Source organism: Ornithorhynchus anatinus, chromosome 4, assembly GCF_004115215.2.
Source record: "Ornithorhynchus anatinus isolate Pmale09 chromosome 4, mOrnAna1.pri.v4, whole genome shotgun sequence".
Classification (NCBI taxonomy): Eukaryota; Metazoa; Chordata; class Mammalia; order Monotremata; family Ornithorhynchidae; genus Ornithorhynchus; species Ornithorhynchus anatinus.
Window position 1 is genome coordinate 99,006,372 of NC_041731.1, and position 27,360 is coordinate 99,033,731.

General features: G+C 48.7%; 1 protein-coding gene across 1 annotated transcript in view; it reads left to right on the top strand.

The window, feature by feature from the left end:
• Positions 1-27,047, top strand: part of GTF2B (general transcription factor IIB) — a 40,633-nt gene extending 13,586 nt beyond the window's left edge. The window contains exons 3-7 of the mRNA XM_029063754.2: positions 16,772-16,905; positions 19,792-19,938; positions 20,068-20,197; positions 22,654-22,935; positions 26,589-27,047. Coding sequence (XP_028919587.1) covers positions 16,772-16,905; positions 19,792-19,938; positions 20,068-20,197; positions 22,654-22,935; positions 26,589-26,722 — 827 coding nt within the window. The 3' untranslated portion in view covers positions 26,723-27,047. The remainder of the gene's footprint in view (positions 1-16,771; positions 16,906-19,791; positions 19,939-20,067; positions 20,198-22,653; positions 22,936-26,588) is intronic.
• Positions 27,048-27,360: the final 313 nt, after the last annotated feature.

Consider the following 27,360-nt stretch of genomic DNA (forward strand, 5'->3'; position numbering starts at 1 on the left):
CAGAGTTTCCGAGGGACTGGGTGGACCGAAAGGCACCCGTGCAAGCTTCACCAGACCCGGGAAGCCCAACGGCCCAGCAAAGGACAGCGTTTGGGTGGCTCTGGGGAAGCTCACTTTTTGCCTCTTCAGTCAGTCACGCACCTAGGAAAACCTGAAGGTGATGTGGTCTTGGAGTTTGTTTATACGTACACCGATGAAACCAACAGTCCAGTGCATATGCAGAGCTCAGACCACTTCGTGCCTCGCCTAGGTCCCAAACCAAGAACACTTTTGTATTTATCTGTGGTATTTGTTCAGTGTTTACTTGGTGCCGGGCACCGTCCTACACGCTGGGGTAGATATAAGGTGGGACACAGACCATGTCCCACGAAGGGCCCGCATTCTTAATCCCCATTTTACAGATGAGATCACCGAAAAATGACGCGACGTGCCCAAGGTGATGGAGCAGACAAGTGGCAGAGCCGGGATTTAGAACTCAGGCCCTCCTGAATCCCAGGCCCGTGCTCCGTCCACGGGGCCACATTGTCTCTCCACTCGAAACTCTCAACTGAAAGATTTGCTCTTGATTTGAAATTTAAAACCTGAAGGCTCACGGAACTATTTCAAGTTCCTTTGTCTCTCCTGACAGGATCCTGGGCTTTAGGGCTTCCTGTGGTATTTGTTAAGTGCTTACTATGTGCCAAGCACTGTTCTAAGTCCTGGGGTAGATACAGGGTTATCAGGTTGTCCCACGTGGGGCTCACAATCTTAATCCCCATTTTACAGATGAGGTAACTGACGCACAGAGAAGCAAAGTGACTTGCCCAAAGTCACACAGCCGACAAGCGGCGGAGCGGGGATTAGAACTCACTACCTATGACTCTCAAACTGGTGCTCCTTCCACTAAGCCACGCTGCTTCTCAGTAAAATAAAAAAAAAAGGTGGTATTTAAGCGCTTACTGTGTGCAAAGCACTGTTCTAAGCGCTGGGGGATACAAGGGATACACTTTTTTCTTCTCTGGACCTCCGTTTCCTCATCTGGAAAATGGGGATTCAAGTGAGGTTGTGGTCGGATAGGGGGATTTCAGGATCGGAGAGGGTAGAGACTGTGCAGCGGCTAGAGTTTGATGAGGTGGAGGGTGTGTCCAAGTTGGTGAGTGGGTGAAGTGGGGTAAGCGCTTAACAGCGTGGTACAGTGGAAAGAGCGCGGGCTTGGGAGTCAGAATTCATGGGTTCGAATCCCGGCTCCGCCACTTGCCAGCTGTGTGACTTTGGGCAAGTCACTTAACTTCTCTGTGCCTCAGTGACCTCATCTGTAAAATGGGGATTAAAACTGTGAGCCCCACGTGGGACAACCTGATTACCTTGTATCCCCCAGCGCTTAGAACAGTGCTTTGCACATAGTAAGCGCTTAACAAATGCCACCATTTATTTATTTAACAAATACCGACATTTTTATTAAGTCGGGGGGAGCAGGAGGTCAGTCGAGTTGAGCGATGGAAGGCGGGAGGCAGAAGGGTCAGCGGGAACATCTCTGTGGATCTCGAAGCCCCCAAGGATCGAAGTGGGCTTGGAGAAAGAAGAATGTGTGAGAGGGGTCAGAATGGTAAAAAGAAGTTGGAGGTGGGACCTGGGGGCGGTAGATGACGGCTTACAAGAATCTGGAGGGGGTGGTAGAGGCGGATGAGATGGGCTTCAGAGGAGGGGAAAGAAAAGGATGGAGGAGGTGAGGTGGTGCGAAAGCGGCATCGGGACGCGAGAAGGAATCCGACGCCTCCTCCTTTCCCAGGGAGTCTGGGGCAGTGGGAGAAGGAGAGGCCTCCACTGGAGAGAGCAGCGGGAGAGACCTTGTCAACAGGAATGGGTGAGCCAGGATTCAGGGATGGCGAGGAGGAGGAGAGAGCGGGACAGGAACAGGTCAAGGATCAAGGATGATGGAGCCGGGGTTCTGCGGGCCACTCTTGGCAGCGGCAGTGGAAGGGTGAGAGCGAGGGGGGATGGTAAGGGGAGGGGAAGATTTGGATGGGAGTGAGTTGGCGGGAGGAGGGGGACGATGGGTGACGCTGGGACAGGACGACAGGGATGGGGAGGGAAGATATGGGGGCCGTGAAAGGCTTGGGAGGAGTTTGGTGGAGGGGGCGGGAGAGTTTGGAAGGGGAGGACTGGGATGGGCTGACAGGAGGGTGGGGGGAATTGAAGGGTCATGGTGGTGTCAGTGAAGTAAAAGACAGCACCAACGACTTAATCTGTTGATACCCAGAGGAGGCGGTTGAATTGGCCTTGGGTCTTTTGAGACCGAGGAGGCCAGAGTTTAAGCCGGGTTGGTTGGGTGACCATAGGCAAGTCACTTAACTTCTCTGTGCCTCAGTTACTTCAACTGTGAAATGGGGAATAAGATTTTGAGCCCCAGACGGGTCAGGGGCTGTGTCCCTCTAGACTGTAAATTTAACGTGGGCAGGGAATGTGTGTATTGTATCGTACTCTCCCAAGCACTTCTTACAGTGTTCGGCAAGCAGTAAGCGCTCAATAAGTACAATTGAATGAATGAGTGAACCTGATTTGCTCATGTCTACCGCAGTGCTTAGTACAGTATGTGGGATATAGTAAGCCCTTAATATTATTACTGTGGAAGCTGGTGCTAGAGGAACAAAGTGGCTGGACTACAGTAGGAGGTCAGAGAGGTAAGGTAGGAGGGGGCATGCTGATTGAGTACTTTAAAGCCCAGGGTGAGGAGTTTCTGTTGGATGCGGAGGTGGTTGGGCAGCCACTGAGGCTTCTTGAGGAGTGGAAGACATAGACTGAACGTTCCTGGAGAAAAATGATCAAGGCCACAGAGTGATACACAGACTGGAGCGAGGAGAGAGGGAGAAGACAGGGCATTCAGCAAGGAAGGAGGAAGACGCCGGTTGCTTAGATCAGCATAGGTAGCAGTTTGGATGGAGGGGAAAGGCTGGATTTTAGTCGTGTCGTGAAGGTAGGATTGACGGGATTTGGTAACAGGTTATGTGGGTTGAATGAGAGGTGAGTCAAGGGTCACACCAAGGTTCTGGGATTGTGAGATAGGAAGGTAATGTTGTTGCCTGTAGTGATGAAGGAGTGCAGAGTTTGCGTGGGAAGGTGAAGAGTTCTGTTTTGGACATGTTTTGTTGTGAGGGATCGGCAGGATCTCCAGGTAGAGATGTCCTGATGGCGGGAGGAATTAGGTGATTGCAGAGATGGAGAGAGCTCAGGGCTTGAAAGGTAGATTCCCAATTGTGTATAGGTGGTAGGTGAAGCCATGGTGGCGAATGAGTCCTCCGAGGGCATGGGTGTAGATGGGGAACAGTAGGGGACCCTGAATTGAGATTTGAGGGACTCCCACTCCCTGAGGGTGGGAGGGCAGAGGTGGAGCCCGCAAAAGAGACTGAGGAGGAACAGTCTGAGAGAGAGGAGGAGAACCAGGAGATTGAAATCATTCACCGGCCAGTTGGGAATTGGGAATGACTTGGACTCCTTTCCTGTTCTTGATCTGGTGGGAGAAAATAATTGTTTGAGGGGAAATGATCTCTTTGGAAAAAAGTCAGCAAGTCATAGATAAAATTCTTTGGAGAAATATTCTGCCACGGTGAGGGAGCCCCTTAAAGTGTTTGAGGGTGATTAACTGAACCCATGTAGCGTGGCTCAGTGAGAAGACCCTGGGCTTGGGACTCAGAGGTCATGGGTTTGAATCCCAGCGCTGCCACTTGTCAGCTGTGTGACTGTGGGCAGGTCACTTAGCTACTCTTGTCTGTCCGTCTCCCCCGATTAGACTGTAAGCCCGTCAAACGGCAGGGACTGTCTCTATCTGTTGCCGACTTGTTCATCCCAAGCGCTTAGTACAGTGCTCTGCACATAGTAAGTGCTCAAATACTATTGAATGAATGAATACTCTGTGCCTCAGTTACCTCATCTGTAAAATGGGGATTAACTGTGAGCCTCACATGGGACAACCTGATTACCCTGCATCTACCCCAGTGCTTAGAACAGTGCTCTGCACATAGTAAGCGCTTAACAAATGCCAACATTATTATTATCTTGGTTTCTGGGTCTGAGATTTTGAAAATCCATATTACTGACACTAGTCCTCCAATATGCCTGTCATTAGGGGAGATAGTTGGGAACGTGAGTGGCTGTCAGTACCACTTCTTGACAGTTCTTACTTTCACGGTGGTTTCAGTTACCGGACTCTCAGCCCCAGGGCACGTGACTAGATACTATGGAAGCCAACAGAAGAGGAACCAAACAAGTTGGTTCCAACCTGAATAGCTTGTATCTGCCCCAGTGCTTCGTACAGTGCAGGGTACATAGTAAGCACTATAACAAATACCGTGAAAAATAGCCATTTGCCCTCAAAGTTCACAGCCTAAGGGGAACTTCACCGTTCAGGCCGTGTCAACTGAGTTTTGAAATTCCTCAACTGTGTATTTTTAGTTGCTCTCAAAGTTAGTAACGTATTTCTGTTTGTGTTTCTTCCCCGCTCCTGCAGCTCGCCAGCTTAGATTGTGACCCCCATGTGGGGGCTTAAATAACATAATCAATTTTTAGCACCATTAGCAAATAGGGTTGTGGGGTTCCTTTCACTTTTCTGGTTTTCTCTTTACCTTTCCGATAATTCTCACTGTCAGGGATTTCATGAGATCTAACAATCAAATCCTCTTGCCACGGGTTAGTCCTCTGTTTTGAAGATGAGGGTGATAATAATAATAATGGCATTTGAGTGCCCACCGCGTGCCCGGCACTGTACTAAGCGCTGGGGTAGATTCAAGGTGGTTGAGATTGAAACTAGGAAGGCTTGTCCTCTCTAAATAGTTCTTTGGACTTGTGAGATTATTCTTTAGCTTTATATTGGTCATCTCAGCCTCTTAATTTGTTTTCAGAAGTAGCGTGGCTCAGTGGGAAGAGCACGGGCTTGGGAGTCAGAGGACCTGGGTTTTAATCCTGGCTTCGCCACCTGTCTGCCGTGAGACTTGGGCGAACCACGTGACTTCTGTGCCTATTACCTCATCTGTAAAATGGGTATTAAAACTGTTAACCCCCCGATTACCGCGTATCTACCCCGGCGCTTAGACTAGAGCTCGGCCTATAGTAAGCGCTTAACAAATATCATTAATCGTGGACTCTTATTTTTGTAAAATGAGCAAGTAAATGGCGTTTGGAACAGAGGACAGGATCCTACTAAGGTTTGGGCTGCTGGTCGTTTAGAAGGCATTCCACCTTCACCTAGCTCATTAACGGTGTAGAGGCTGTTTCGGCCGGGCAGTAGGTGCATCTTTAATTATAAATATCTCATTTTAGGTTCTGATGTTTTTATACCTTCAAAGGTCGGTTTTCGTAGGTGGATTTCTTTCCTAATTGGGGGAGAATTGTGTGTCTGGTCGTGAGTTTGGGGCTAGACCCCCTTACTTGGCAATTACTTGGCAGTCGTCGTTCACTAGATGGCAGCAAACCCATATTCGATGGAGCAGCAAAACTAATTTTGTGTTCCCGGCAATTAGTGACCTAATGCGAGTCTTCAAAGGTATCGGAGATTTGAAATTGAAAATGGTCAAACTCCCGTCGTATCTCAGTCCGGAACTGGAGCCTTGAAATGTGTGATGCTAAAATGCAAAGGTGGAAGATGGTGATCTAGTTATGAATCACTGGGCAGGGAGGCAGTGCCATCCTTGCAGCATGCACTTTGAGGTAAACAGTGCCAACACAGGGCGGAAGAGAAGAGGGCAGTTTTTGTGAACCAAAATAATAATGTTGGTATTTAAGTAATTACTACGTGCCCAGCCCTGTTCTAAGCGCTGGGGCAGATACGGGGTAACCAGGTTGTCCCAAGTGAGGCTCACAGTCTCAATCTCCATTTTACAGATGAGGTAACTGAGGCGCCGAGAAGTTAAGTGACTTGCCCAAAGTCACACAGCTGACAGGTGATGGGGCCGGGATGAGAAAGTGAGAAAAGTGAGAAAGGGTCTATTTGTCCCCGGTCTCTTCGGCTACACCTGCACTCATGAGTAACATTCATCAGCAGCACTCCTCCGAATGTCCAAACAAATACAGGTGATGTACTTTAAGAATTTAAGGTAAACTGATTTCAGCATTGGCATTTACAGACAAATCTACTTTTTCCCCTTGCTGCCTCCTGGATTGTATTAGAACCGTGATTGGGAAGTTTGGGGGGTGGGCAGTGGCGGGGAACTACCAAAAAAAAAAAAAAGATGAAACATAAATTGAGAGGAAAGAGTTAATTCTTCTAGCCTGAGATCTTTTATTAGGAAAACTGGTGCAACTTTGTACTTAATCTTCTGGAAAATGGAAGTGAAGCATGCCCGAAATGTATTTGAACGATAATAAGCCCGTCCGACAAGTCGGACGTATATACACTTTGTCACTTTTCAAAGCCTACAGATGCAGGTGTTGCCTGCTGACTTTGTGCCTGGTAAAGGGGAAATATTCGAATTGATGGTGTGGTTGCCCTTTCTGACTGGTTTACCCTGTTCCTTGAAAAATACCGAGTTGTGTTGCAGGGTACAGTAGATGAAAGTGGGATTCATATTTCTCTTGGATGGCTGTTTTTCTTACCGCTATTGCTTTTTAGCCATTCCGTCTGCTTGGCGATAGTAGATAAAAATCAGTTGGCCAAATGAATAGGAGGAAAAACCTGGTTTCAATATTAAAGAAAAAACATCTCATTTCCCAGAATATTAGAAACTTTAGAGTATTCCTTTGAAAATATTACTGCAGTTCGACTAGGCCTCTGTCAAAATCTGTCATCTTCATTAGAGATTCTTCCGAGCTTCAGTTTTCTCAGCGAATATATTGATGACACATATTGGTTTTATCTTGTAAATCAGAATTTCTCAGTGTACATTACAAACAGTCCTGAGAATCGGGATGCAGTTGGTTTCTGAAAAATTCATTTTAAATCCTAGTGCAAGTCAGAACCAATTTTCTCATAGGAACAGTATTATAAGCGGAGGATTGCTTCTCAAACCAAGCTGGATATTTATGGCAGCCAGTTATGTACTCCATTATCCATCCATTGTATTTTTTGAGTTCTGTGTTTAGAGCACTGTACACTTGGCAGGGTGGAATAGAACAGTTTTCTCTCCGTCTATATTGTAGACTCATGGTGGGGTGGGGGGGAGTGTGTGGTTGCCCCAAGAGCTTGCTGACATAAAGTGGAATCCATTATAAGCTCGAAATGGTGCAGATTCAGAAACGTCATAGCTTGGACATCGTTAATAATAAATGTGGTATTGGGTAAGCACTTACTATTTGTTAAGCATTGTACTGTTGTTGCCGAACTGTCCATTCCAAGCACTTAGTACAGTGCTCTGCACATAAGCGCTCAGTAAATATTATTGAATGAATGAATACTAAGCTCTGGGCTGGATAGAAAGCAAATCAGTTGGGACACCGCCCCTGTCCCACTTGGGGCTAACAGTCTCCATCCTCATTTTAAAGTTACGGGAACTGAGGCCCAGAGAAGTAAAGCGCAGTCGCTCATTCAGTGGTATTTATTGAGCGCTTACTGTGTGCAGAGCACTGTACTTAGCACAATTCAGCGATAGAGACAATCCCTGCCCACACCGGGCTTACAGTCTAGAAGTGACCTACCCGAGGTCACACAGCAGGTGAGTGGAAGAGCCGGGGTTAGAACCCGTGACCTTGTGACTCCCAGGCCCGTGCTCTATCTGTTAGGCCATGCTGCTTCTCAAGACTTCCTAGAGAAGATGGATCTTTAGGAGTGGGTGGTGGGAAAGGGCAGGCCCTGACAAAAGCATGGATGAGAGGTTTTAACCTCCTCTCTTTCCTTGGCCCCAAGCATTATGCATGTAGGGTAGCTAGACAAGTCAATCCGTTGTATTTATGGAGCGCTTGCTGCACGCAGAGCAATGTACTAAGCACTTGGGAGAGTACAATGTAACGGGCACGTTCCCTGCCCACAACGAGCTGCCGGTCTAGAGGGGGAGAGGAGCTTTAAGGCTCAGGAAGCAGGAGGTAGCAAGTGGGAGCGAAAGTGAACACGGTTTGAGTTTTCTGTAGCCATCCATTCTTGTAACACCACCCCCCGGGTTTTAAGACTCACTCTGAGCACCTCACTAGAGGGATTAGGACTGAATGCCGACGGACGGCTATGCCTGGCAGGGTGTGGAATCGACTGGGAGCAATGGCCTCGATTTGTATCCCTGTTAGTAGAGAAAAATTAGTGACCTTATAGGAGATGGATATCTTTGCGGGAGCCATAAAAAAAAATAGTGTCGAAGATATGGGAGGAGTTAAATCTTCCTTTCTTAAAGTTCTCAGTAAAAATAAAGCACCACCCAACGAAGTTCAGGTTACGGATAGACCGTAAACTCACTGCGGGGAGGGGACGTGTCCATCAGCTCTCCCCAATCGTTTAATATAGTGATCTGCATACAGTAAGCACTCAGTAAATATGATTAGTTTGAGATAGGAAAGAAGTCGGACCTAAGAGGCTAGGACATTTGACTGGGCCCGAGAGAGATCTCTTCAGGCCCACGAATGAACTGTACCCATGCAGAGGAATGAAAAAAATGGGTAATAACTCTCAGATGACAAGTTGGCTAAATCCTGATTTTTTTTTTCTTTGACCCGAAGGGCAAATGGGAAGGCCGCAAAAAATGGAAAGCCTATAAAGGAAAAGCCCAGTTCTGTGTGGGTTAATATTAGAAAGCGATTGCTGAAAAGGAACCGTCGCCATCACAGGATATAAGATGGCAGAGCCCTCAATGTATTCTTAGGCAAAGTCGGAAGAGAAGGGTGCAGACTGCCTCCCCCTCTCCCCGCCCTTTGATAGACTGGAAGGTTAGAGTGATGATAGAGGACAGTGAAAAAGGCAGGAGTTTTTCAGGTTTTTCATTTCGGTTTTTTCCAAAAAGATCAAAAAGCGAGCATTTGACCAGGACGAGCCCCACTTCCCAAAAGATTGGAGAGCTGCTTCAGATTTGGAAGAAAGGAAAGTTAACATTTTAAAACCCAGCTGCATTTAAATCAGCAAGTAAAGATGAGGTGTACCCTAGGAGTTTTAAGCAATTGACAGATGTGATTACAGTGCCACTTGTTCTTGAGAATTCATAGAGGGCACAAGTCCCTGAGGATTGGCAAGAAATACACATTTGAGCCTATCCAACTTTAAAAGGGAGGACTAGCAGTCACCGGCCAGGCACCTTAATACTGATTCACGGGGGGGGGACATGGCAAAAAAAAATTATTGAACAATTTTCAACCACTGTGGACCTGGAAAGAGCAGATCGGACCAAAAAAAAAAACCCACAAAACTTAGCGTCCTTCAGTCTTAGAGATCGTGGAGCCAGAAGGGAAGCAATAGATGTCATTTGTATGGGCTTCTTGGGGGATTTCGATTTGGTCCTGTTTGACATCTTATTGAAGAGCTTAGAAAATGCGTTTTTAACCATCCACTAAATGAGTGTACGGCAGGCTTGAAGTGGTTTCGAGTGGCGTGTCCCACCGGAACCAATTCTGTTCAGTAACTCTATTGACCCAGATAAAGGAATTGACATCAGTCTCATCAAATGGATGAAGTTCAATAGGGACAAGTACGAGATAAGGTACCTAGGTACGTCAAGCAACCTAAGGACAGAATGAGGAGAGACTAGTTGGTAATTACGATGTTTTAAACTCTTACTATGTGCCAGGCACCGTTCTAAGCGCTGGGGTGGATACGGGCACAGCGGGGTGGACAGGGTCCCTGGCCCCCGCCGGGCTCAACTCCCATTTTACAGAGGAGGGAACTGAGGCACAGAGAAATGAAGTGACTGGCCCAGGGTCACACGGCAAAGAAGTGGCGGAGCCGGGATTAGAGCCCATGAGCTTCTAAATCCCAGGCCCGTGCTCTGTTCACCTAGCAGAGAACCATCTCAATTGAACAAAAGCTGGAGGTCTCAGCGACGTAGGTTTGGAAGAGACCACGGCGTGTCGAGAACTGTCGACACAAACGGTATGAAAGAAACCCATCCTTCTGCCAGATGTCCACTGGTCTTGAACTAGGTATTTTTTTAGTTTTCTTGTCTTCCCCCACCCCCCCAGTAGGAAACTTCATGACGGTAGTGCCCGTGTCGTAGACTTTCGGTGTACTTCCCTGGCTCTCTCTCCAATGCTCACAGAAGTTCTTCGTATCCCACTAGACCGTAAGCTCAATCAGTGGTATCGAGTGCTTACTGTGTACAGAGCCCTGTACGGAGTACTTGGGGTAGTACAAAACGATAAAGTTGGCAATATACAAAAAGCTTGCAGGCTACAGAAGAGGGCAGAAATGAAAATAAATTACAGATAGGGGAAATGGCAGACTGGGGGGATATTTACGTAAGTATTGTGGGCAAGGATTGTGTCTACCGACTCTAATGTATTTTTTTTTTAATGGTATTTAAGTGCCGGCGTTGATCCAAGGTAATTGGGTTGGACACAGTCCATGTCCTCCATAAGGTTCACAGTCTTAACCCCCATTTTACAGATGAGCTAACTTTGGCCCAGAAGTGAAGTGACTTGCTCAAGGTTACACAGTAGATGTGGTGGGTGAAGCCAGTTTAGAACCCAGGCCTTCTGATTCTCAGTCCCACCCTTGCTCTTTTCAGTAGGCCATGCTGCTTCTTACTGTATTGTACTCTCCCGAGCACTTAGTATAGTGCTCTGCACACAGTAAGCGCTCAATAAATACCACCGATCTGATTGATGGATAAGAACGTGATAAATTGCGGTGGCTGGGGGGCCGAGAGGGGGTGAATACCAAGTGCTCTTAAGGATAGAGATCCAAGCTCTTAGAAGAGTCAGAAGAGAGAGGGAGTTGGGGGTTGGGAGGTGGCCTTTACTTGGGGAAGGCCTTTCGGAGGAGATGTTCATTCAATTGTATTTCTTGAGCGCTGAGCACTGTACTAACTGACCTTTGAAGGTGGAGAGAGTGGCCTATTTATTGAATACTTACGCTAGATGCAGAGTGATGCTAAGTGCTGTACTAAATGCTTGGGTGATTACAGTACAGCAGTTAGCAGACACATTCCCTGCCCATAATGAACTTACAGTCCAGAGGGGGTTGCAGACATTAATGTGAATAAATACGTAATTTAAAGATCTGTACGTAAGTGTTGTGAGGTTGGGGGTGAGGCGAATATCAGTTGTCCAAAAGTGCACAGACGACGCAGAAGGGAGAGCGAGCCAAGGACAAGAGGCCTTTAATCAGGAAAGGCCTCTTTCGTTCATTCAGTCGTTATTTATTGAGTGCTTACTGTGTGCAAAGGACTTTCCTAAGCGCTTGGAAGAGTAGTGCAGTGCTCTGTCCATAGTAAGCGCTCAGTAAATACGATTGAATTGAATGAATGCAGTATAACAACAAACAGATGCGTTCCCTGCCCCCAGCGAGCTCCCAATCAAGAGAAGATAAGGAAGGGGACGGAGTGCCAGTCCTGTCGGTTCTATCTTCCAAACATCGCTAAAATCCGCTTTTCCTCTCCATCCAAATTGCTGTTCTGCTGAGCCAAGCACTTAGCGTATCCCTCTTGACTGCTGCCATAGCCTCCTCACTGACCTCCCTGCCTCCGGCCTCTCCCCGCTCGGCTGCCTCCATCGTTTTTCTAAAAGGAAGTTCAGGCCATATCTCCCCGGGTCTTCAGTGGTTGTCCATCCGCCTCCACGTCAAACAGAAATCCCTTGCCAGTGGCTTTAAAGCAGTCAACCATCTCACCCCCTCCTACCTTACCTCACCCATCTCTTACTACAGACCAGCCCGCACACTTCACTCCTCTACCTCCAGCTTGCTCACTGGGCCCCGGTCAGTTCTGCCTCACTGGTGACCCCTTTCCCACATCCTCCCTCTGGCCAGGAACCCCCTCCCCTTCCTTCCACGTGCGCCAGGCCCCCAGTCTCCCCACCTTCAATGCCTTATTAAGGTCACCTCTCCTCCAGAAGGCCCTCCCTGATTAAGCCCTCTCTCTTCCCCAACCCCCTCTCCCTTCTGCGTCTCTCCTGCACCCTTCGGGCATGGTATTCATCGAGAAGCGGCGTGGTTCAGTGGAAAGAGCCCGGGCTGGAGAGCCAGAGGTCGTGGGTCCTAATCCCGGCTCCGCCGCTTGTCAGCTGTGTGACTTTGGGCAAGTCACTTCACTTCTCTGGACCTCAGTGACCTCATCTGTAAAATGGAAATGAAGACTGTGAGCCCCATGTGGACAACCTGATTACCTTGTGCCTCCCCAGCGCTTAGAACAGTGCTTTGCACAGAGTAAGCGCTCAACAAATGCCATTATTATTATTATCTCAGCCTCATAACACTTATGCATATATCCATAACCTATTTATATTAATGTCTTTTCCTCCTCTCCCCCAACCCACCCCAGACTGTAAGCTCATTGTGGGCAGGGAATGTGTCTACCAACTCTGTTGTACTCTCCTAAGCATTAGTGCCGTGCTTTGCACAGAGTAAGCATTTAATTCAATAAATGAAGTCATATTTATTGATGCTTACTGTGAGCCGAGCCCTGTACTAAGCACCTGGAAAGTAGAATTCAGCAATAGAGAGAGACAGTCCCTGCCCATACCGAGCTTATAGTCTAGAAGGGGAAGAAAGACGACAAAACAAGTAAACAGGCATTAATACAAATAGAATTATAGATGTATATACAGCAAAGCAAGTAAACAGGATTTAGTAAATACCACTGATTGATTACATATACACTGGAGACTGGAGACTGGGAGTTTATCTCTTCCGACACTGGTTCTGTACAGATTTATAGCCTGATGGGTTCTGAGAGAATACCTTTTTAATCTAGAATATTGAATAGTTTACCTTTAGCTTTAGAAAGATGTTTTTTAAAACCAGCTCCTTCATCATGAAATTTTAACACTGGGATGTAAAACACTTTGCTAGACCAGAATAACTAAAGGGGAATGTGGCCTGCGAATTGTATTTAAAATTAGTATCTTTCAAAAACGGAATAGAATTCTATTGACAGTTTGATCCCTTCAGTCATTCATAATAATGTTGGTATTTGTTAAGCGCTTACTATGTGCAGAGCACTGTTCTAAGCGCTGGGGGGGAGATACAGGGTAATCAGGTTGTCCCACATGAGGCTCACAGTCTTCATCCCCATTTTACAGATGAGGTAACTGAGGCGTAGAGAAGTTAAGTGAGTTACCCACAGTCACACAGCTGACAAGTGGCAGAGCAGGGATTCGAACGCGTGACCTCTGACTCCCAAACCCGGGCTCTTTCATGGAGCCCTTACTCTGTGCCGAGCATTCTTCCAAGCACTTAGGAGAGTGCAGTAGAACAGTCGGTAGACACATTTCCTCGTCACAAGGAGCTTACGGTCTAGAAAGGGAGGCGGAAATTAAAATAACTTGCAGCTAAATTGAGTGCTGTGAGCTGAGGGTGGGGTGAATAAAGGGTACAAGTCCCAGGACCAGGGCGAGGCAGAAGGGAGAGGCAGGGAAGGTCTCCGGTTCACTTCCTCTACTCTCCAGTACCGAACTCACTGCAATTCCATCCCTCACAGTACCTTATCCCCTGGATTGCAACATTATGATTAATAATAATAATTAAGGTGTTTGTTAAGCGCTTACTGTGTGCCAGGAACTGTACTAAGCGCTGGGGCGGATACAAGCAAATAAGGTTGGACAGAGCTCCTGTCCCACGTGGGGCTCACAGTCTCAATCTCCATTTTACAGATGAGGGAACGGAGGCGCAGAGAAATTAAGTGACCCGCCCCAGGTCACACAGTAGACAGCTGGCAGAGCCGGGATTAGAACTCATGATCTTGCGACTCCCAGCCCCGTGCTCTATCCGCTACGTCATGTCCCATCCTAGCTTGGCCTAACTGGTGGAGCACAGGCCTGGGATTTAGAAAAACCTGGGTTCTAATCCCTACTTCACCGCTTGTCTGCTTTGTGACTTTGGGCAAAACACTTCACTTTTCTGCGCCCGGTACCTCATCTGTAAAATGGGGATTCATTCAGACTGCGAGCCCCATGTGGGACGTGGACTGTGTCCAACCCGATTACCCTGTATCGACCCCAGAGCTTAGAACAGCGCCTGGCCCACGGTTCCATTTTAAAAGATCCTACATTTTGAGAAACGCCTCCCCGCCCCCCCAATAAGTGGATCTCAAAATTATTGTTAGCTAAATACCGATATCGTGGCAGGTAGTAGACCAAAATCTCACCTCCATTCTGGAGCTAATTGCCTAAACGACAGGGCTGTGGCCGAGCAGGGAATGTCGTAGGTTGGCAGTTAGCCTGTATTGCTAAAGGCTTAAGCATCCATCGTGTATCTTACTGTCAGGCGCTCCCCTTTGAACACCTAATAATAATAATAATGTTGGTATTTGTTAAGCGCTTACTATGTGCAGAGCAGTGTTCTAAGCGCTGGGGGAGATACACGGTAATCAGGTTGTCTCACGTGAGGCTCACAGTCTTAATCCCCATTTTACTGCTGAGGGAACTGAGGCACAGAGAAGTTAAGTGACTTGCCCACAGTCACTCAGCTGACAAGTGACAGAGCTGCGATTTGAACCCATGACATCTAACTCCCAAGCCCGGGCTCTTTCCACTGAGCCATGCTGCACCTATTAATAGAGGGCGAGTTCCTCCTAGGTAGGACCCTCGCACGATCCTGCGACCTGTCTTCCAAAGAAGAAAATGTAAAATAAAACTTGAGAGAGTTTCTCACATCCCAAACTTTTGCCCGGTGGACCCCATTTCCTGTACATTCTGCGCCACATTCTGGTGTTGGTTTGTTTCCTTCTCGCGATGCCCTCCTCCGCGAATTGTGCCTGATGAATTTCAAGTTCCTGTGAATGCAACGTCTTGGGCCTTTGCATAAAGACGTTTCATTAGCGAGGGAACGGCTCATAATTCAGGTCTCTGCGTGAGTCATTTAGGGCATTCCCATGTATGTGGAAAAATTACATCACCGCCCGGTGTTCCGTTTATACCCGGCCAGACTTCTTTAAAAAGTTCCTTTGACTTTTTTTTTTTTTTGGTTTTGAAATCACCATCGACAATAAGGGGCATTGTTCTAGGGGTGAGTTACAGTTAGACCAGAAGGGGAGCGTAGCGTAATCAAATAGTTGCAGAGTGTTGGGGGCGGGGTGCTCCTGCTATTGCGGCTTCCGAAGGGGAAGTTTGGCCCAAAAAAGTGAGATCTGATTTTCATAGCGGGACATAGCGTGGCCTAGAGGATAGGGCACGGCCCTGGGGGTCAGAAGGAACTGGGTTCTAATCCCGTTTCCGCCACGTCTGCTGGCAACCTTCTCCGTGCCTCGGTTATCGCATCTGTGAAATGGGGATTAAGACCGTGAGCCCCACGTGTGACGGGACTGTATCCAGCCTGATTAACTTGCACCTACCCCAGCGCTTAGGACGGTGCTCGGCACAAAGTAAGGGCTTAACAAATCCACTGTTGTCGTTATCATTATTATTGTCACTTTGGGCCCAGCTGCAGCAGATCAGTTCCCCCCCCCCCCCGGGAAAGCTCTCGGGGGGACAAAAAAGGACCCAGACGGATGAGTGGAAGCTGTTCCTCGTGTTTCTCTTTTATACATCTGATGGGTCACTAGTGAAGTGCGGAGTTTGTACCAAGCACTGTACCAACATTATTATTATTATTATTGCTAAGTTGTTGGGTAGATAGAAGGTGACCAGTTCGGACACAGTCCCTGCAGCATGGAGCGAGGAGAGAGCCGCGGTCCTGAAAGCCAGAGGTCCCGGGTTCAAGTTCTGGCTCGTCCACCTGTTCCCTCAGTGGCCTTGGGCAAGCCACTTAACCTCCCCATTTCTCAGTTTCTCCAGCTGTAATTGGGGGATAATAATACCTGAACCCTACCTCTCAGGGGTGTCACGAGGAGTAAATGACTAATGTAAGTTATACGCACCGTATTGCACTGTACTAGTGCTGGGATGGAAACAGGCAAATCAGGTTGGACACAGTCCCTGTCCCACATGGGGTCACAGTCTTAATCCCCATTTTCAGGTGAGGTAACTGAGGCACGGAAAAGTGAAATGACTTGCCCCAGGCCACGCAGCAGACAGGTGGCAGAGTGGGGATTCGAACCCTGGTCCTTCTGACTCGCAGGCCCGTGCTCTATCCAATAGAACGTGCTGCTTTTGTAGGCCATTTCTGCGCAGTCGTCAGTTTGCTGTTATTAACTTGTGAAATATTTCCTGGACTCACCCTCACTGAGTAACTTCCTGCCTGTCCTGTTTTGCCCTACTCACGTGATTGAGAATGATCATAAACTTCGCCGATTCACCTGCAAATTCCCATGAAAGCTTAATATGATTAAAAAAGAGAGAATCGAGTCCTATTTTGTTGCTTCTAGCCTGGGCACCAGACGATCCGATGGTTTTCCTCACTGTTTTAAGTGCAGTAATGAGTCCCTGGACTATTATATAATTCTCTTTGGACTTCCTTCAAAATGATCAAGACTGTTTAATGATAATCAAGACCGCTGACTTGTCGTCATCATTCCTTACAATTTTATCAATCTTAATTTTTCAATATCGCGAAGAATTCCGCCGTGCGAATAAATGGAGGAGACTTGTGGCATCAGAGATAGCCGCTAAAAGGAAAAGTGATTTGGGGGGAACGGAAGGGGTCTGGTACTTTTGGAATAGGTGAAGACGGGCTCGCCGTTCAAACGGTAATGGTGCCACGAACTTTAATAGAGGCCAGGTGACCGGCTAAGCCGACCGGTGGGGTAGGAGGTTATAAAGCGGCAACACGAGACCGAAATTGAGCTTTTGCTTTGTTTCTCAGGTGACCGAGTCATAGACGTGGGATCCGAGTGGAGAACGTTCAGCAATGACAAAGCGACTAAAGATCCTTCTCGAGTTGGAGACACTCAGAATCCTCTCTTGAGCGACGGAGATTTGACTACAATGATTGGCAAGGTAGCGATAACCTCTGTCGAAGCCTGGTGATTTGTGTCCCGTCTGTCTTTGGGAGAATGGCTTCAATTTTCCCAAATGCTTAGTACAGTGCTGTGCTCAAATAACTATGGTTACTCCTGCGTCACTTTCACTTTAATTTGCACCTTTTTTCACCCTCCCTCATTCCCCCAGCACTCCCGTAGACATCCACCTTTCATTTATATTGATGTCTGTCGTCTTCCCCGTAGACTGTAAACTCCTTGTGGGCAGGGTACGTATCCACCAACTCTGTTATATCGTACTCTCCCTCGCATTTAGTACAGTGCTCCGCACACAGTAGGGGCTCAGTAAATACCATTGATTGAGTGGAAATAAAGCAGGTTTTGACCCAAACTGGTATTGAATCAATCAGTGACATCTGAGTGCTTACTACATGCAGAGCGTTGTAGTAAGTGCTTGAGAGAATCAGTGGACTTAGTGGAGACTTTCCCTGCCCATAACGAGCTTCAGATTAGATCTGTCCCAGGACTGGTCAGCTTTCTTCCTCCCTGCAGGAGGCTGTCAACAATAAATTTCTCGTTTCCCCGACGTATATCTTCCCCAGCTGCTGCCCTTCCACCCTAAGCCCATGGGTCCTTATTTTTTATTTTTTGGAATCTGTTAGGCATCACAACGTGCCAAACACCGTTCCGAGCGCCGGGATAGATACAAGCGAATTAGTTTGGACACAGTTCCTGCCCCATGTAAGGCTCACTCTCCCGGTGGGAGGGAGAAAAGAACAACTGAGGCACAGAGGAGTTAAGCACAAGGTCCCACAGCAAGCATGTGGCAGAACTGGGTTTATTAATAGTAATAATAATGTTGGTATTAAGCGCTTACTATGTGCAGAGCACTGTTCTAAGCGCTGGGGTAGATACAGGGTGATCAGGTTGTCCCATGTGAGGTTCACAGTCTTAATTCCCATTTTACAGATGAGGTAACTGAGGCCCAGAGAAGTAAAGTGACTTGCTCACAGTTACACAGCTGCCTAGTGGCAGAGCTGGGATTTGAACCCATGACTCTGTCTCTCTGGCCCCAGCTGTTTCCACTGGGCCATGCGGCTTCTCACCTACCCTGTTCCAGAGCATTGACTCGGGAACCGTTTCCCTTCGTCCTCCTTCTTATCTGTAGTCTATTACCACCCATCTCCTCTGCTTGATTGTAAGCGTCTTGAGGGAGGGCATCCGATCTGCTAATTCTTTTGTACTCATCCAGGCGCTTAGCACAGTGCTCTGCACACAGTAGGCACTCAGTAAATACAGTTGATAGGTTTCCATCCTCCACCAGGGTGGGAAAGGGGAGCAGTGCCATTTCTGGATCAGGCCAGTGGTTCATCCGGCCCAGTAGCCTTCTCGACTGTGGCTGTCTGATCCCAGCAGGGCTAGGGGATTGTTGAACTTCTCAGGTAGCCCTTGGTTTCTGTGAATTGCCGTTGAAGTCGGAGGGAAGGCCATGAGGTAAATCTGTTGCTTCTCCAGTTATCGGGACCTTGCTCACAACAGACAAGCCCCTCTTGTCACCCTCAATGTAGCGTCTGATCCTGGAGAATCCACAGCTCCCTAGATGCCGGGCAGAACGAACGCGGCGCGAGTTTCTGACCCCAAAAACTTGTGTCGAGGAACTTGTCGTTATTTTAATTTGATAACTTAGCATTGGAAAATATTCGGCGCCCCTTGCATCCTTCAGCTTTTGGACAGCTGCTGTGGTTTTTCACGGCGGTTAAATTTAAGCGTCCCGCCTACGTTTTCATGGCGATGATGCATTTGTCCCCAGACTCCCCGCTCGCCCTGCCGAAATAGAAGCGGTGGGGGCTTGTGCTGTCCTGGGGTGGCTTTTTGTGTTTGGTCGTTTGGTGTTTTGGTTTTTATGGTCAGCACCACGGGAGGGGGTTGAATATTTGAGTCGGGGGACGGAGGAGGGAGGAGGGAAGCAGAAGAGAACGGGGTGACGCCACAGCTTGAAACGAACGTCCTTGGGGCCTGGGCCCGGGAGGAAGAAAAGCACCAACTTCTCACCTTTTTCTCTATGGGTATTTATGGTAATGGGCAAATTGGGACTTCTCTCTTGCTGGAAGATGATTCACTTAGAAAGGAGGGGAAAGGGTTAGGAACTAGCCATTTAGACAGGTGTTTAATTTACAGATAAATTCCCCGTTCCACAGGACCTAGGATTTAAAAAAAAAAAAAAAGTGTATTTTTGGATGCGGTATTAACGAGAGCAGGATGTGCGCAAGTTGGGAGAGCTATTTTGGTTTGGACCGGTTTTAGACACCGCACTTTGAAGAGGACGTGGAGAAACTGGGGAGACTTTAGGGAGTGCCAGGACGGTTAAAGGAAAGGAAAAACCGGGTCCTTGAAAGGAAAGCAGGCAGCAGATGAAGCAGGGATTTGGGATGGACTTAAGGCAGGACTTGTTGACTGATGAGCCATTGGAGAAGACGGGCAGCTGGGCTGGTGGAGACTGGATCTCCGGCCAACCCTGCGGCGGACGGGGCGGGCGGGCGGCAACTGGCCCTTCACCTCCTGGAGGCCGCTCCTTCCTCCTCCCCCCTTCTTCGTTTCTGGAAACTATCCTGCTTCCTCTCCCTGGTGTGTGTTTTCTTTGTTTGTTTTATTTTGTAATGTTGTGCTTCTCTTGGAATTCTTCTGGATGCTTCTAAGCTGGGAAGATGAACGCCTAAAGAACCTAGCTCCTGAATCAGTGTACGTATATATCGAGCGCTTACTGTGTGCAGAGCACTGTACCGAGCACTTGGGAGAGGACGAGACAACAGAATGAGCAGGCGTGTTCCCTGCCCCTCAGGTGCTTACAGTCTACAGTGCTGAAGCGGCGAATGCCGTCAAAAGAGCCATCTCTGGTGTGTTACAGGGCACGGGGGCTGCGAGTTTCGATGAATTTGGCAACTCCAAGTATCAGAACCGCCGGACGATGAGCAGCTCCGATCGGGCCATCATGAATGCTTTCAAAGAGATCACCAACATGGCCGACAGAATCAACCTTCCGAGAAATATAGTCGTAAGTCCTTGGTCTCGACCCCTTCCCTTCCGTAATTCTGGGACTGACTTCTCCATTCGCGTAGTCTGAGGCGAACCCTGCCTTCTGAACGGCCTAGAGGTGATTAAGCATAGTCTCTCTGCTCTGAAGGACCGGACGAACACCTTATTCAAGCAAGTGTACGAGCAGAAGAGCCTGAAGGGGAGGTGCAACGACGCCATAGCTTCCGCTTGCCTCTACATTGCCTGTCGACAAGAAGGGGTGCCCCGGACGTTTAAAGGTAAGCCGCCCGTTTTCCGGATGAGATCCTCTCATCTGAAAAAGAGTGGGCTACTGGACGGACAGGCCAGAAAGACCGATGCGAGGCAGCGTCCTTGGCCCCAAACTCCCTCGGGCAGGGGAAGCCCCGAGCGAGTCCCCCCGGGGGGCCCTCCCTGACTCCCACCCATTCTAGCTCTGCTTAGGACTAGCGAGCGCTCGTCAGCCCAAGCAGGAGGAGGGTGATGATAATAATTATAATCATGACGGTATTTAAGAGCTTACTGTGTGCCAAGCACTGTTTTAAAACCCTGTGGGGACATTCAAATTAACCTGGTTGGTCCAGTCCCTGTCCCACAAGGGGCTCGTACTCTCAATCCCCATTTTACATAAAGGCCAACGGGATTTGTTCGTTCCAGTAGCCTCACCTCTTGGTGATCGTCACAGATCCTTTCAGCTCACGTGGCCACCCCTCTCTGTCTTTATTTCTAGTCTGTGAGCCCATCGTTGGGTAGGGATGGGTCTCTGTTGCCAAATTGTACTTTCCCAGCGCTTAGTACAGTCCGCTGCACACAGTAAGCGCTCGATAAATGCGACTGAACGAGTGAATGAACAACTACTACTAATAATAGTTATGGTATTTAAGTGCTTACTGTGTGCCGGGCACTGTACTGAGCACCGGGATGGATACAAGAAGCAGCATCGTGTAGTGAATAGAGCACGGGTCTGGTAATCAGGAGGTCATGGGTTCTAATCCCAGCTCCACCACTCGTCTGCTGTGTGACCTTGTGCAAGTCACTTCACTTCTCTGGGTCTCAGTTACCTTATCTGTAATAAATGGGGATTAAGAGTATGAGCCCAATTTGGAGCAGGGATTGTCTCCAACCTGATCGGTTTGTATCTACACCAGTGCTTAGGACAGTGCTGGGCACGTCATAAGCGCTTAACAAGTACCATATTTATTATTATATAAGCAAATCGGGTTCTACACAGACCCCTTCCCAAATGGGGCTCACAGTCTCAATCCCTGATTTCCTGATGAAGTAGCTGAGGGAGGCCCAGTGAAGTGTTTCTCTCCCCCCTTCCCCCCCCCCCCCCCCCACGCAGGTCACGCAGCAGACAAGTGGCATAGTGGGGATTAGAACCCTTGACCTCATGACTCCCCGGCCCGTGCTCTATCTGCTCTATCCATTATGCCATGCTACTTCAGAGTACCTCAGATCATGACCTCTCCGGGCCCTTGTCCGTGGTGGCCAGTCTCCCTCAGTATTTTTGTTGAGGAAGCCCATACTGTTTTCCAGGGTGGTTTCAAATCTTCTGCTTAAGTGTCTGGCACTCCTCCTTCCTCCCTCTTCCCTTCTCCCTCCTCCTTCCTCCCTCTTCCCTCCTCCTTGCTCCCTCCATCCCTCATCCTCCCTCCTTCCTCCTTCCCTCCTCCTTCCTCCTTCCCTCCTCCTTCCTCCCTCCCTCCTCCTTCCTCCCTCCCTCCTCCTTCCTCCCTCCCTCCTCCTTCCTCCCTCCCTCCTCCTTCCTCCTCCTTCCTCCTCCCTCCTCCTCCTTCCTCCTCCTCCTCCTCCCTTCTCCTCCTCCTTCCTCTTTCTTCCTTCCTCCTCCTACTTCCTCTTCCTCCTTTTTCTTTCTTCTCCTTCCTCCTCCTTTTTCTTTCTTCTTCTCCTTCCTCCTCCTTTTTCTTTCTTCTTCTCCTTCCTCCTCCTTTTTCCTTCTTCCTCCTTTGTGCCAAGCACTGTTCTAAGCACTGGGATAGATACAAACTAATTAGATTGGACACAGTCATTGCCCCATATGGGGTTCACAATCTTAATCTCCATTTTACAGATGAGGTAACTGAGGCACAAAGAAGTGACGTGACTTGCCCAGAGTCACGCAGACAGGTGAGGGAGCTTGGTTTCAGCTACTTGTTTCAGAAGACTAGAGAACAAAGCGCTTAGTTCAGTGGTCTGCACACAGGAAGTGCTCAGTAAATATGAATGAATGTGTTGGGAAGTGCTTTCCTCGGTAACCAAGAGCGCCCAGAGGTGATCAGGCAGTCCGGAGCTGACTGTGAGCCCGTCACTGGGCAGGGATTGTCTCTCTCTCTTGCCAAATTGTACGTTCCAAGCACTTAGTACAGTGCTTTGCACATAGTAAGTGCTCAGTAAATACTATTGAATGAAATGGCTGAGAGAGAAGTGGGGGGGAAATGCAGCATCTTGACCCTTTTGCTTCCACGCCATTCTCTTTGACACCTTTCTCCAAGAGGCATTGAATTTTTCCTAGAACTAAGTTAAGTAGTTTGTGAAACCGACTTGATTTAATTCTTTTTCTCCGTCTAGACTGGAAGCTCCTTGTGGGCAGGGAACTTTTCTACCTACTCTGCTGTATTGTCTTCTCTGAAGCACTTAGTACAGTGCTCTACTCCCAGTAGGTGCTCAGTAACTACTATTGATTTTTCTCCTCCTTTTTCTCCCCCCTCCGTAGAAATATGTGCCGTGTCGAGGATTTCCAAGAAGGAAATAGGCCGATGTTTTAAGCTTATTCTGAAGGCTCTGGAGACGAGCGTGGATTTGATCACAACTGGGGATTTCATGTCAAGGTTCTGTTCCAACCTCGGCCTTCCCAAACAAGTCCAGATGGCCGCTACACACATTGCGCGGAAAGCTGTGGAGATAGACCTGGTGCCCGGCAGGAGCCCCATTTCTGTGGCAGCAGCAGCCATTTATATGGCGTCACAGGCGTCCACAGAAAAGAGGACCCAGAAAGGTAATTCTCGACCAAGCCGTGCGGCCCCGTTGATGGATGGACGGGGGGGGGGGGGTTCTGTGCCGTGTGGATCTTCCATTCCTCGTCGTCCTCCTTTCCTCCTCCTCCATCCTCGCGGTTACCCCCCGGAAGCCAGAATAGGGCCCCGTGGGTGGCTTTTCACGGCAGAGACGCTTAGAACGGCATCTCTTCACTTCTCTTCGTTGGGCCTCGCTCTCCCGACCGGTAATGCTCAACGCCCTCTCTTTAAAGCCGGCACGACACAGTTCGGGTCCCGAGGTGGTGTGGTGGTGTGCTTAATTTCGTTCTCCCGTCTCTACCCTCAAACTTGTTTGAGATCAGATGAAATATTCATGGCTTAGCCGGAGTTTGAATTTCTTCATTACAGCTTGCGCGAGTCACGTATGCATATATTAGGCACTAAAATATATTCAAACGTTTCAGGGCATTAAAAAAAACAAATTTAAAAAAGAGCCCGTGATAGGAGTCCTCTCACCTGATCTTTCTAATGTTAACACAGGTATTAGTCAAGATTGCTTTATGGAAATGTGCTGAAATAACTGGGCATAAATATTTCAGTCTCTTTTTTTGGAGGGGGGAGTGTGTGTGTTTCATGAAAAATAGTCCAAGGATGCTATCCTTAGGGTTTATAAATTGTGTATGAAATTAGGGTGGGTATTGAATGTCTCTTTAGGAAAGCTGAGAAATTGCTAAATAGCTGGTCTCACGATGGAGGTCCCCTTTTCCCTCCCCCTCCATATATGTGGTTGCCCCTGAAGGACTGTCATGTGACCACCACTCCCATTTTTTAAAATTTTATTTAAGTGCTTATGTGCCAGGCACTTTTCTAAGCGCTGGGGTAGATAGTCAAATCAGGTTGGACACAGAGCCTGTCCCACACGGGGCTCACAATCTTCATCCCCGTTTTAGAGACGAGGTAACGGAGGTCCAGGGAAGTGACTTCCCCAAGACTATATAGCAGGCAAGTGGTGGAGCCAGGATCGGAACCCAGGTCCTTCTGACTCCTAGGCCCTTGCTCAAATCCTGTGCGTCTGCCAGAAGAAACATTCCCAGTAGCAGAGAGCCCATGCGGTATATCCAGTTCACGGCGATATTATGGGAATCGTGCTGTCCTGTTCGTCCTTCCGTGTCCTAGCGATTTATAGAAAATTTACCATGAGAGGCCATGAGTGGGGTGGGTCTGGGCTGCTTTGCACGTCGGCAATCCACCATCTGCAAGTAGTGTAGTAACTGAGGCTCTTCGATCTTCCGTTTCGGAACATAGTTCCGACCTGCCTTCCGGAGCTAAGTTTCTGGAATTAACCCAGTTCTTGGAGAAGGTGACAGAAGTGGCGAAACCATCGTTAAAGCTGATGCCAGTTACTGTGTTCACTGCAGGTCTGCATAGGACTAAAGAACGATGGAGTGATTTAAGAAGAGCATTCTGCATTCCCCAGTCTAAACCCGGCCACCCCGGGTCATTGCATCTAGGGGGCAACTCGAACGCGTCTCCGTAAACTGAGGAATTGGAGGCTTCGTGTTGAAGCAGGCGTGGGTTCAAAATCAGAAGTCTAGTAGCTATTAGAAATTTTGACAGGTTTCACAAAAGGCTGAGTCGTCGTCGGAAGCAGATTGGGTACTTAGAGGCTGTTGGCACATTTGTTCGTTGAGTCGTTATTTATTGCATGCCTGCTGTGTGCTGAGCACTGAACTCAGGGCTGAGGAAAAAAAATCCCCTGGTGAGAATTAGAGTAGCACACTCCCCTCACTCGCCTCCCCCCTCTGCCCCCCGCTCACAGTGTAAGAATAAAAGTGTGTCGGGGGGTGGTGATGGCGTAAAACCAAAAAATAGCAATGTTATAATGATGCCGAGAAGCAGCGAAGCCTAGCGGAAAGAGCCCGGGCCCGGGAGTCAGAGGACCTGGGTTCTAATCCCAGCTCCGCCACTTGTCTGCCGGGTGACCTTGGGTAAATCGCTCAACTTCTCTGTGCCTCAGATCTCCCTCCTATTTAGACTGTGAGCTCCATGAGGGGCAGGGACTGCGTCCAGCCCAATTCACTTGTATTCATTCAATAGTATTTATTGAGCACTCACTGTGCAGAGCACTGTACTAAGCGCTTGGAATGTACAAATCGGTAACAGATACAGTCCCTGCCCTTTGATGGGCTTACAGTCTAATCGGGTTTTTACAGTCTATAGAACGGCGTAGTAGGTGCTTAAGTACCATAAAAAAAGATGATCAGGATAATTACAGCATGAGGAAGCGCCACGAATGTCGTCGCGGGTAGAGGATCTCCTTCTCAGCTGGGGCCCAGCCTCCCTCCCGAAGACCCTCCCAGGGGCGTGGGCAGGTTGCCGGCTCGTCCTCGCCCAGGATGGCGAGGGCTCAGGATCCATCTTAGTGGAGCCCAAGAAAGTCCTCTCAATTCTCAACGGTCTCTTGTGGGGGTTCGCCGTTCTGGAAATTCTTGCGCACACACACCCCGCCCCCTACGACAAAGGATAGAGTCCAGCAAGAGTCCTTGCTTGCTGCTGAGCTCAGTGAGATGTCCTGATTCTTTCAATCTGATTTATTAAGCGCTTACTGTGTGCAGAGCACTGTACTAAGGGCTTTTTAATCGTGTGGCTCACGCTGTCACTGCCTAAAAGCCCGCCGGGGTGGCACCACGCCGTGACCTAGAAGAAAGCCGTGATTGCTGAGGCCCAGCCCGACTCCCCGACGCGGGAAGGGCTGGCTTGTTCCGCCGGCTGAAGTTGGGTGACTCAGTCGGTTGTATTTACTGAACGCTTATTGTGTGCAGAGCACTGTACTGAACGATTGGGAGAGTTAAAAAAAACAGTGGACAGATACATTCCCTGTTCACAACGAACTTACAGTCTAGATGGGGAGAACAGTCTAAGGCTCTGGGCCCTGTTATTATGGTATTTGCTAAGCACTTACTTTGTACTAAACACTATTCTAAACACTGGGGTAGGGGGTCCAAAGTAATCAGGTTGGGCATAGTTCTTTTCCCACGTGGGGCTCTGTCTCGAATGGGTTCGAATCCCGGCTCTGCCGCTTGTCAGCTGTGTGACTGTGGGCAAGTCACTTAGCTTCTCTTTGCCTCGGTTACCTCATCTGTAAAATGGGAAGGAAGACTGAGCCCCACGTGGGACAACCTGATGACCCTGTATCTCCCCCAGCGCTTAGAACAGTGCTCTGCACATAGTAAGCGCTTAACAAATACCAACATTATTATTAATCCCCATTTTACAGATGAGGGAACTGAAGCCCAAAGAAGTGAAGTGACTTGCCCAGGCTCACTCAGCAGACAAAAGGCGGAGCCGGGATTAGGACCCACAACCTCTGACCCCCAAGCCCGGGTTCTTGCCGTTAAGCCACGCTGCTTCGGCTTTGCTCCATCTTGGCCGCGGGGCCACAATTAAAGGGAATGGGCTGGTGAAGGGAGGTCGAGGGTGAGCTCCCGGACCACCCGAGGTCTCCTTCGTTTTGGAGTCGCGCCTACTGAAACGGGCTACTGGGGACCGAAATAGCATCGTGGAAAAACGTCCGGGGAGACGGCGGGGGCTGGGAGGGCTGGGGAGGTGGATGGTCCTTTTAAAAACGAGAAGGAAAATACCCACACAACGTACCTCTTCTGTTCTCTCTCAGAAATCGGAGATATCGCCGGAGTTGCCGACGTTACCATCCGGCAGTCTTACAGGCTCATCTATCCTCGGGCTCCGGATCTGTTCCCGGCAGACTTTAAATTCGACACCCCCGTGGACAAGCTCCCGCAGCTCTAAACGGCCGCCGCTCCGTGGAAAAACTCACAGACTTCGTCGTGCCGTGACCGGCGGGCAAGGCCGTCTCGCGTGCCGATCCGGAACCTCCGTGTCGTGGATTTGGAAAAACACGAAGCTGCGGGCTTGAACCGGTGCACATTCCAAGAGTAAAGAAAATCGTGTGGCATTTTGTATGTGTATATATAGTGAAAGTAAAATATTTAAATGGTAATTAACAAGACTCATTTCTCTTACTTGATTTCTTTTTGTAGCTATCTCAGCAAATTGTATTTTGGAAGATATTTGAAATGATGTAATTCCCGAATAAATCTCTTTCCAAAAATAACTTTTGGGTTGCAGTCACGCTCGGCTTTCAGCAGGCAGAGTCGGGTAGACGTTTTCGGTTTGGTTTGAGCTCGTGACGCGAAAGGGAGCTCTTAAGTACGAGGCGGTGAAGATTGAGCCTGGGGACTTTCTGAAAAGCCAGGAAATAAGAAACGGGGAAGAAATGGGTTGGAAAGTATTCCTTTGAAATGTGCTGGGAAGCACAGCAAAGGGGACACGATGAACGTTCAGTGCCGCTCTTTAATCTCTTACCTTTTTGAGACCTCTTTGCCCGCCCCACCTCCCTAGGCACCTTTCCTGTCCCGGCCGTACCT